General features: G+C 33.3%; 1 protein-coding gene across 1 annotated transcript in view; it reads right to left on the reverse strand.

The window, feature by feature from the left end:
- Positions 1-11428, reverse strand: part of LOC143067961 (WD repeat and HMG-box DNA-binding protein 1-like) — a 43444-nt gene extending 32016 nt beyond the window's left edge. The window contains exons 1-6 of the mRNA XM_076241629.1: positions 11291-11428; positions 5791-5902; positions 5288-5439; positions 3896-4004; positions 2462-2559; positions 1881-1929 (exon numbers count right to left, since the gene is read on the reverse strand). Coding sequence (XP_076097744.1) covers positions 1881-1929; positions 2462-2559; positions 3896-4004; positions 5288-5439; positions 5791-5902; positions 11291-11364 — 594 coding nt within the window. The 5' untranslated portion in view covers positions 11365-11428. The remainder of the gene's footprint in view (positions 1-1880; positions 1930-2461; positions 2560-3895; positions 4005-5287; positions 5440-5790; positions 5903-11290) is intronic.
- Between the last annotated feature and the right edge of the window lie 363 nt (positions 11429-11791).

Raw genomic sequence — 11791 nt, forward strand, 5'->3', positions numbered from 1 at the left:
CATTGAATTATATACAGTTAACACAGGGGATTAAGCCAATGTCTGTTAATTCGTGTAGAATGCATTTTTTTTCACTTTTGTGATCATTATTTTTCTGTCAATTGTGTCATTCGTGCGTCTGAACTTATAATTGCAAGAATGCGGAATTATTACATAGTTGAACCGTATCAGATTCGTGATTCTTATATTTTAAAATGGCGGACAAACTTCGGAAAATTTACAAAAATAAACGATGTTTGACAAGCAATTTAGAAATGAATATGACGTTTTGATGCTACAAATGGATCAAACATTAATAAGGCCAGAATTTTTTAATTTGTTGGTTTACGGATCCGCCGATCCGATTTTGCCGATTTCCAGAATAAAAATAAAATTCACTTTCATGCTTTTTTATTCCCACCGACCGTAACAAATGCATTATCCCTAAAAAATAATTAAAATACTCGTTTTTTATGAAATGAAATGCATTAATCACTATCAAAATTGATAACACTTTCTGTAGTGAAAAAAATAAAACTTCCAGTTTACGTTTCTAAAAATAGAGAAATCAATTATAACTGACCTTGAAATGTGGTTTGCGCAAATAATTTTGCGAAACGAAACCTGTGTTTAAAACCAATTACAAAATCAATTCGTTTACCGTATTTGTCATCAGTCCGTAAGATGCATCATCTGATAGAAATAGACTTGTCCAAATGTGGACAGGTAGAAGACGTCAAGTTAAAGTACTAAATATTAACAAATCATTTGAAATTTTCTTGCTTCATAGATCATAAAAAAATATCGTCCATTTGGCCAAAAAAACGGGAATGCATGACAAAAGATTAATCCGATATCCTCGTTTTTCCAGTGGACGAGTCCATTACGTTTGTTGACATGTGTGTTGAAACTTATTTTCGTACGACGTGTTTACATTTTTTCTTCTTTATCAGTTTTCGTGCTTGAAGATCGTAATTCACCAAGCCCACCAAGTTATCGGGAATTGATTAAGAGCTACCCGAATCTGTTTTTCATGTTTGTGAAATGACGATATCCGTGCAGTCCCCGTCCACTTTTTGTTTACGGGAAATTATTAGAATGTCATGCGATGTTTATGACAGCTGATTTCATCGAACTAAAATCTAAGAAATGATGACAAAATAGCATATTTTTTTTCTTTTTTTTGCCAACCGACCGACCCGACTTTTTCATTGGTAAAATCCGTAAACCAACAAATTAAAAAACCATGGCCTAAAAGGCAATTTGCAACACGTTATAATGAAGCAAAGAAATTATTTTGTCTAAAATCGGAATGATTTTATGTACGCTCTCAAGTAACAAGTACGGGTATGGAAAAAGTATTTCATACAAAGTTATTTATTTTAAATAACATTCCATCAATCTGTATATATTAATAGTCAATGCTTTTGTCATGTTTATAAAGACGGAAATTGGTTATTTCTTTAATTATAGAATTTTTGACATTGTTATTGTCATCGACTGATATTTTTTGTTATTATTTGTTTGACAGCGCATGTAAAATGCAAACCTCAAACGGACAAGAAGTTGATAAGCTAAAAGTCCGGAAACTATAACGACAATCGATTGAACAATATCCCAATCGATTATCGACATCGCCAGGCCCAACCAACTGATTTCCGACTTATTCCGATCATCGGAACAACACTATACACTAAGCAGCTAACTTCTTTTGAAAATTTTGCTGAAAAAATGATGAAGCTACTAAGTCTACAAAAAAAAGCAGCTCTTCAAATAGAATACATTTAATGCAATTAAATTGCGGCAGAAAGTTATTACTCTCAATAAGAAAAAAATAAACATTCTCCAAGATATTTTAAAATCAAAATCAAGTTCTTAGGATTGAGTTTTTAATATATTACCTCTCCCTTCTGTTTTTCCCAACACAAGCGACACAAAGTCTTTGATAAACTGTAATAAAATAGTTCAATATTATGTCATTTACAATAGATATACCATGACCTGAAGAGACATACAGACATTTAAATGCAAGTATTCTAATACTGCCCTGTACTCGAAATGTATGAGTTATTTCCTTCGGAAAAAAATCAAAATGTTTTAAGGTACAATTGATATAAACCAAAATCTGTCCCTTTTGCAAATTAAACACAACTTTCTGAAGTAAACAGAGGATCACATAGCTGAAATTTGATTGAATTTATATTTGATTTGGATTAGTTTTAACCTTCTGAATAATCAATTCAAACTGACATAATTGCATGAGAAACACTAATTTTGCTGAATTTCTAATTCTCAAGAGCATGACTTCTATTTAACATCTTTATGTGTACACTTTTCAAGAATTGTTATTGGTGTATATCAGACATTTTAGCCCACTAACGCTATTAATTTAATCACTGGGTTTCATACAAAAACATAAACAGACTAAAAATAAGTGAATTTTTCATAAAAAAAACAACCAGGAAAACATTAACTTATTTACCTAACATCACTGCATTTAGATATAATATTGAAAGATTTCACTACTTTTGGGTCATCAATTTTCCATATTTTGACCGTTCCATCACAACTTGATGATGCCTGAAAAATAAAAAGCAGTTATCATATTTGCATACAAATGCATACCTGTCAACCTGTGTCGTTGAAAATGCAGGTCATGACCTGCATTGAAGAATGAAATCTCAGGTCATAACGCGTACAAACTTTTTCGAGCTGAATTTTAGTATTCAGGGGACATTTTTCTTATAACATAAAGCAAAGTTTCCAAAACATGTTCATTTGGTTAAGATACTTAAAAAAAATATTAATTATTATTTCTTTGCTCTTTTACAAGCTTTTGATACTTTTGTGTTACACTATCTAGTGTCCTTTCATAGTATTTCAGTCTCATTTATCAAAATCCAGTCTATATACGAAGTTTATTCTATCTTCAATCTACACATGAAGCCTTTAAACAATTTCAGATATAAGTAGAAGTTGAAATTAGAGTATAGTAAAATAAAGTTAAACAGTGAAAGGAAGTATAGATGAAAAAAATAATTTTCAACTTTTTTTTTATAATTGTATTAAAGTATGAAAATAATGATAAGTTATTTGTCAATTTGTATTTGAATTCAATTTGTTATAGATTTAATCCTTTTTACCCTAAAAAACGTAAATATAACGAACAATTTTGAATGGTGACAAAAAAGGGGAAGTAACTCTAGTTGAAAAATGTTTGTAAAACAGTGAAATTTATTTATGATCTAAAGCTAAGGTAATGAGTGTTAATTAACAATGTGTTTGACACCAAAGCTGTCAAGTGAAGCCATGCACTAAATGGGGCACTTAATTTGACAGTTTACACACCTAGCTGAAATTCCTGTTCATGAAAGAATTACGAATTTGCCGAAAATCACTTATGAAATCAATCTCAAGGCTAAGAAATCCAGGTGAAAACGGGTCATTTTTGGAATTCTCGGGTTATTCAATGACCCGGCGGGTGTCCCGGGTGATCCCTTAAAATTGTGAAAATCTCGGGTCACACCCGCAGAATACGGGTCAGTTGACAGGTATGCAAATGTTTCAATTATGCATATCATGGAATTAGGGTACAGGATCAATTGACATTGAAAGCAATGTTAAAGAAGATATTAAACTTAAACTTTTATGACAGAGACACCAATTACAGGAACAACCCCATTTTTTTAACAACCATAATTTACATCTACATATAATATGCAATTTGTATAAACAGAAAAATACCCAATAGAAACATTAATTCAAAAGAATGTATACTGTTTCAATATTGATTTACCAAATATAAATAACAAGTTTTACCTAATTCATCACACTAAAAAATTATAACCATTATTATATCAAATGCACTTATTCACTATACAAACATGTTTACACTTATGACTGTTTAACGTCTTACCAAGAATTCCTCTTTTGGATCAAGAGCAACGCTAAGAATGGGTGCCTCATGTCCTGAATATGTCTTACTGTTACTTGTATCTGTATCAACAATCTTTATCACAAAATCACTGAAACATAAGTAAAATATAAACATCATTTTTATCTAATGTACAGTTGCCTACATCTATGTATAATTTTGGACTCTGAAAGATAGTGGTCTCATTGGAAAACATGCTGCATCTTCAGAATCTTTATCTCTGTATTATTACATATCATTAAGAAAAAACAATTTTGAAATAAACCAGGTGCTCCGCAGGGCACAGCTTTATACGACCGCAGAGGTTGAACCCTGAACAGTTGGGGCAAGTATGGACACAACATTCAAGCTTGATACAGCTCTGCATTTGGATTGTGATCAAATTTTTGACATAATATGAGTTTCTGACACAAAACAAATGTCGACATCTTACAAATCTATTATGCAATTAAAGGTTTCTTTATCAAACTTTTAAAAATTTTGGAATTTGAGAAATTTGGGGAAAAAAATTAAAAACTACTACCCCCCCCTCTTTGAATGTTTTTGAGTTACCTCCCTTACACTGGTTTTAAATTGTCTTAATTGTCCATTGACCAAAACCCTAATGTTTCCCCTTTTTTTGCCCCTAATCCCAAAATATTTTGAGCCATAACTCCCAAAAGTCAATAATAACATCCCTTCATAGTATGGAAACTTGTGGTATAATTTCAAAGAGATTCATACATTTAAACACAAGTTATTGTTTGAAAACTACAAAATGCTTATTTTGGGCCCCCTTTTTGGCCCCTAATTCCTAAACCTTTGGGACCTTAACCCCTAAAATCAATCCAAACCTTTTACCTGTGGTATTAAACATTGTGGTACAATTTAAGAGCAATTGAAATACTATTACACAAGTTGATATCCTGAAAGTAGAAAAATGCTTGTTTTGGGCCCCTAATTCCAAAACGGTTTGGACCATCATCCCCAAAATAAATCCCAACCTTCCATTTGAGGTATTGAACCTTTTTTATAAAATTTCATAGAGATCCTTTCACTTAAACTAAAGTTATTGTCTGGAAACCAAATGTGTCTTCGGACAAAGACGACATCATACCATTATACGAACGCAAAATTTTTTTGCAGTCGTATAAAAAGTAATAATAGACAAAAACAATTGTTTTTGTACTTTGTAGATGGCCATAAAAAGCAAACAATGAACATTAGAAGACCTAATCATATTAATTGGCCTTCTAATCTAACACCAAAACTAAAACACAACACACTTCAAATCTAAAACTTGATATACAGTTAATTTTGCTTAATTGATAACTTTTGTTATTTCTACATTGGGACATTAATTTGAATTGAATATTTTGTACAATTATTGGTTACCTTGCACCTGCAACTAGTTTCTTCCCCGATTTATTTACAACCAAATGATTAGCAGGTGCAGTGAAACGAGTCAAAATTCCATCTGGAGCTCCTTCAGGAAATGTATATGCCTGAACAGTGTTACAGTCAGAGGCAGTTATGATACGATTATTCTGAAAAAAATTAACAATGCTTGATAAATTCAAATACTACATGTTTGTCTCAACATTTTATCTGGTCTTTAAAATGTTTAAATAAAGTTAGCAACAGAGATGAAATTTTATGTTCATAGGCTTTTTTTATACAAATGTATAGATGCATGTAGGGGTGTAAAATCTATTTTCAGCCTTTGACAGATAAAGGGTTAAGTCTATTACCGGGAGCTAAAAAATAACTGGGACAGCCATACATACATGAAATAGTTGTTGTTAATGACATAGGACAGAAATCTATACAACTGAAAAGAAAATGTGACTTTAAATGCTCACAACAGCTTGTACCTTGATTATATATATATATATTACCTTGAATACAATTGCAAATGCTTTGTCACCAACTTTGTGAGAAACAGCGTCATCATCATCAATCCCTTCCCATACTCTTACGTCTCCATCTTGACCACATGTCAGTATGTACCTATAAAAATCGATATAACACATCTAAGAATTGTGAGAGACCAAGATCTTATACCTGATGCTATCTTTTGAAGGAGACCCTAAACTGGAAAAAAGAAATAAAAATAACCACAAAGGTTGATTATGGTGCAGACATCTATAATACTAAAATAACGAGGTCCAATTTGTCAGCCGTCATCGGGTAAAAACGACAATTCAAAGAATTCAACTTTATATATAGCTAATATAGGACAATGGTGTTGATTAAAAATTACACCACTCCAGACCCTTTTGTTTTCCACATAATTAATATTGCCAATAATTAACAAGTTCCGGGTCGAATCCGATACCAATACCAATAGTATATTCTGAATCACCTGTTACCTATTACCTTATCTGTACGTTCCGAATCTGACAGGCGCACCACCAAACGGTGTATTAAGGATTTTGCTATATACACGGGTCATAATCACAGGGTTGATACTACTAAATTCAATCATTGTCACATTGTTGCCGATTGTACTATTTTAAACAGTATGACTTTCTAAGATGACAATACGAATACTATATATATATATAGGTACAATTTTCAATTTGTTAGCCGGAATGATGTAAGGGACGACATCAAAAGTTCAATGAAGGATAAAATTTTTCACTGACCCCCACACCCCCCTCTTAACTTAATTTGGGAAAAATTGATTGACCAATAGGGATATATGTAAAATCGATTTTAGATAAACAAAACTTGCAGCAATGTTGACCCCCCCCCACCCCCAAACTATTTGATTTAAGTTTTTTATCCTACATCGATCTTTTGATGTCAACCCTAAAACAGCGAATCAATGAATTCAACTTTATTTATAACTCATAAAGGACAATGCTGTTGATTAAAACATACTCCTTCCCCTTTTGCTTTCCAAATAAATAATAATGCCAATAATTGATAAGTTCCAGGTCGACGGGTTCAAACAAAAAGATGTTGAAAGCAGAGAAAACTGTGCATGACAATACCAATACTAAAATAAGGCTTACGCATAGTTATATACTTTAATTCAGTCACAGACCCGTGATATCACGGGTGTGTTCTAGTACTATCTAAAATACATACTAATGATCAACTGCTACATACAGTATCTTATAGCTGAATATAACTGAAATATGAAATTTAATCTAGAATAGTAAAATTTTAAATTTCTGAAAAGCTGAGTGAAAATACAAACCACCAACAGAAACCAAAATGTAGGCCTTTCAAGCTGATACAAAGATGGTGGTTAATTATGACCTTGACTTCCCGTGAGGGTACGAAAGAAACCTACCAACAACTCTTATTAATTGTTAATAATACTCAGTAATGTAAGGGTGATTTCAAGGGCATGCATGCTATCAATCCCAATCATGTGTCTTAACAAAATGTCCAAGTTCTATGAGTGATCTTATTACTATATATATATATTTTCCATTTAACCCTTTCAACGCTACACAAAAAAATAGAAAAATGGCTGCTGCTGCTGCATTTTTTTTGTGTTCATTCATTAGAACAGTATATTCCTTTTCAGACTGCTGTATCTTTTTTATTATAAGAGATAAAGAGAAAGTTATTGCATAAAAAATGCTCAGGAGAGTATGAACTGTAATGTTAGGCAGTTATTTCAGTAAAATTTTTATCAGGTTACCTGCATTTTCAGGTAATTAACAGGTAAAAGGTGTAATTTATTACATTTGTGTTGAATTTTGAATAAAAACTAATTTTAGTCTTCATCTATTTTGTTGTTTTATCTGCCATATAATAAAGAAGACACCAATTGTTCAATTCCATAGCGTATTGAACCATACACAACGTAATATGTATTCGTGGCACAAATCAGTGGCTCCGTTTTCCCCCCTTTTTCTACGTCTCGTAATGATTGATCAAATCATATTTCCCACACGAATTAAATGTAATAAACACATTGAGATAACAAGAAACCTTTTAACTAATCCTCGTTGTCAGTTTTGCCATAGAAATGCTGAAATATTTCCATATTTACAGCTTCGTTTCCGATTTCCGCCATTTGCATTTGTCAAAACATTTGTTTTTATTTTCCTTCAGTTTCCTTCTACTGCATGATTTTACAATTAAAAAAAAAGGATTTCAAGCGCAAATGAGACCTAGTATATCCTCGATTCATACAAGGAAATATTAGAGAGGACCCGAATGAAAACCGAATGGTTTAAGAGTCCTGATGAAAAATCTGTTGTCATCGCGGCATATGCCGCGAATAGCAGTGGCGCAGGGCGTATGTCATCGCAGCATATGCCTTGTATAGCGTTGAAAGGGTTAAGGTAAATTCTAATTTCTTTAAACCTACTCATTTTTTTCCATCAATAAAATTTTATAATAAAGAAATAAATGTAACATAATGCTGTTACGAAGTCTCCCAAACAAAGCTCCCATAATTATTCATTCCCATGGTCGCCTGACATTGGGCAAAGTCTAGTACACATTGGTTAGGTCTTGCAAAGTGATATGCGTATGTGACGCCTACGAGATTGACCTTGTATGTCATTCAATCTTTTTGAAATGACAAACAGGAATGAATATGGTTTAGGAGTTGGTATCTCAATCTTTTACAAGTTCTCAAAACACACACCAGAGGGGAAGGGGTGACCCTAGGGACTAGCCCTATATTTCATTTCATTTTTTATATTGTCCAATATATGAATATATATGGTTTAGGGGTGGAGATCTTGACCTTTATCAAGTTTTCAAACAGGAGGGCGTGGGGTGACCCCAGTGACTTCCCCTATATTTCATTTGATTTGTTATATTGTCCAATATATGAATATATATGGTTGAGGGGTGGGGATCTCATCTGTTTCCAAGTTATCAAACAGGCAGGGGTAGGGTGACCCTAAGGACTCTTCCTATATTTCATTTGATTAGTTCTTTTGTCCCATACATGTACATGAATATATATGGTTTAATTTAAAGGTGGGGATCTCAACTGTTTCCAAGTTCTCAAACAGGAGGGGTTAGGTGACCACAGGGACTCCCCTATATTTCATTTAATTTAGAGGTGGGGATCTCAACTGTTTCCAATTTCTCAAACAGGAGGGTGTACAGTGACCCTAGGGACTCCCCTATAATTCATTTGATTTGTTATATTGTCCCATACAGGAATATATATGGTTTAAGGATGAGGATCTTGACCGTTTTCAAATTCTCAAACATGAGGGGGTAGAGTGGCCCCCCGAACTCCACCTATATCTCATATGATTTATTATATTGTCCCATACATGAATATATATGGTTTAAGGGTGGGGATCTAGACCGTTTCCCAAGTTCTCAAACAGGAGGGGTGGGGTGACTGTGGGGACTCCCCCATTATTTCATTTGATTTATTATATTGCCCCATACATGAATATATATGGTTCATAGGTATCTCGACTGTTTCAAAGTTTCCAAACAGGAGGGGTGGGGTGACCCCAGGGAATCCCCCTGTATTTCATTTGATTAGTTATATTGTCCCATACATGAATAAATATGGTTTAGGGATGGGGATCTTGACTGTTTCCAAGTTCTAAAACAGGAGGGGGTGGAGTGACCCTAGGGACTTCCCCTATATTTCATTTGATTAGTTATATAGTCCCATACATTCCATGAATGTATATGGTTGAGGGGTGGGGATCTCATCCGTTTCAAAGTTATCAAACAGGAGGGGGTAGAGTGGCCCAAAGGACTCCACCTATATTATATCATATGATTTGCTTACAATCAGGTATCATATAATCTAGTTGCACTATTTGTGAAAATAAAGTAAGAAACTTCCAGCTATTTTAACTGACCCATCAAAATTGAGAAAAAAATACCCATTGAAATTGCAGTAATATGTTTACACTTTAAAAGCATCTAACATGCATTATCAACATTTATCACTGATTAAGAAAATTTATACTGTCACAAAGAACATATATATTGTTAGATATACTGTTCCCAGCTGTCACATTGTATTGTATTTTGACATTAAAATTTGTCAAAAAGTAATTTTGAGTTTCTGTACAAAATATTTTCTGCTTTTTCTTTCTTTTACATATATTTTTGGTTTTCAATTCTAGTGTTTATATTTATTTACCATGCATAGATGTATTTTGTCACCTGTCTTGATTTTTTTTTTAGCTGATTGCCAAAACCCGGAATTACCCTTATCCACTTCTGAAATCGGATTCAATATTGTAATAGTCTTCGGCGTCCATTTTGTTTTCAATGTTGTTTTTGTCTTTCAGATACGATTTTACTCGAATTTACACATTGTATGTTGGCGATTTTCTGTATAAAGCTAGAGGTTGAACAAAATGAACATCGCTGTCATGAATAATAATGATGAAAATAAGTTTTTTGAGATCGTTTATTTAGAGACTTTGGTAAAAAGGTTTGCAAAGTTATTTTTTATTTTCTTTCAAGATCCGTTGAGCATGTCGGGCGTAGCTAGTAACCAAGTCGAAAGTCCGACTTCAAAAGTGGAAGGTTGCGGTCCTCGGACAACCGCTAATTTGAACCCCAGCCTCTTAAGTAAAAAAATACGAAAATTTCGTCTTCTAATTTAAAATTGCCGCCAACATGAACAGTTGAACATATTTTAATAGACTACTGACATAGTTGACTACGTATTGACGACAAACAATATCCCTAGGACTTTTGCCATTTGGGAAATCTAAACTACTTGTCTTCAGAGATTTTAGGCGATTAAATATTTCATACATTTGTTCTTTGACATCGTAGCCAAAAGCTCAGGGGATAATAAACTACATAAGGATTCCTAATGTGCTCTACTTCCTACATGCAACTTCAAAACTTTTGGGTGATTCGACGATCATTTAAGGTTTTTCTGGTCATATTTTTTGTAATTATCCAGAATTAAAAGTATGAAAAAACTCTTCAATTAGTTATAAATAACATAATATCCAGCTAGTTAATAACAATGGCACGTATTTCAGCATTTATTGGGTAGAACACAAATCTAGGGTGCTTGCATAAGGCAGCTTATATATATAACTGCCTAAAAATGAAAAGCGTCTGTGGATTTGCCATGTAGATGGATCCAGGGGGGCCGGCTCCCCCTTGTGGGAACTATTTTGTTGATTATATAGTGGATCACTTGAGCTCGCCCTCCTTAGTCTTAGGCCAGTCATTTCCCTCCCCCCCTTTACAAAAAGTTCTGGATCTGCCAGTCATGGATAATCTGAATAGATGGGCAGCATAAACTGCTGATACTGTAATGACATGTGGAGAAGAGCATAAAACATTCATATTTTTTTAAATATCAGATACTAGACACACTGCTAGATATAAAAAAAAAGGGGGGGTCATGCCATTTCAGCCCGTCGGAGATCACATGATGCACTTTATATAATAGACATCTCTTGAGCTTACTTTCCACTTTCCTCAAAGCATACGTCAGTATGACCATCGCTGTGGGCATAACGCATAGGTTTTACAGTGGGCATGATTAAGTTTCTTTTTGTTTACTTCCCGCAAATTGATTTTGGCGCCAACATTATTCTAAATTATGTCAAGCTCAATCCGACCTACGATAGTTATAAAACCCGTATGACATATCCGGTCATAATCATTTAATTTCCAATATATTAATGGTTTCCAGTGAATCACACATAATAACAGGTATGTAATTTATTCTATTTTAAAATATTATCTATTGAATAAAAGTCTATATATTGGCATATTAAACCAGCAGACATAGACATAAAGCGATCAATTGTCAGCTATATGATTACTGGATTCGGATAAAGTAACTTGAGTAATCGTTATTTAAAGTCGGGTTGCACATATACACAATAACAGAGAACATGAGCTCTTAAGAGCTCTTTAACCGACTGATATTTAAAATAAACAAAACATACATGTAATAACATC

The sequence above is a fragment of the Mytilus galloprovincialis genome, chromosome 3 (genome assembly GCF_965363235.1).
Source record: "Mytilus galloprovincialis chromosome 3, xbMytGall1.hap1.1, whole genome shotgun sequence".
Taxonomy (NCBI): Eukaryota; Metazoa; Mollusca; class Bivalvia; order Mytilida; family Mytilidae; genus Mytilus; species Mytilus galloprovincialis.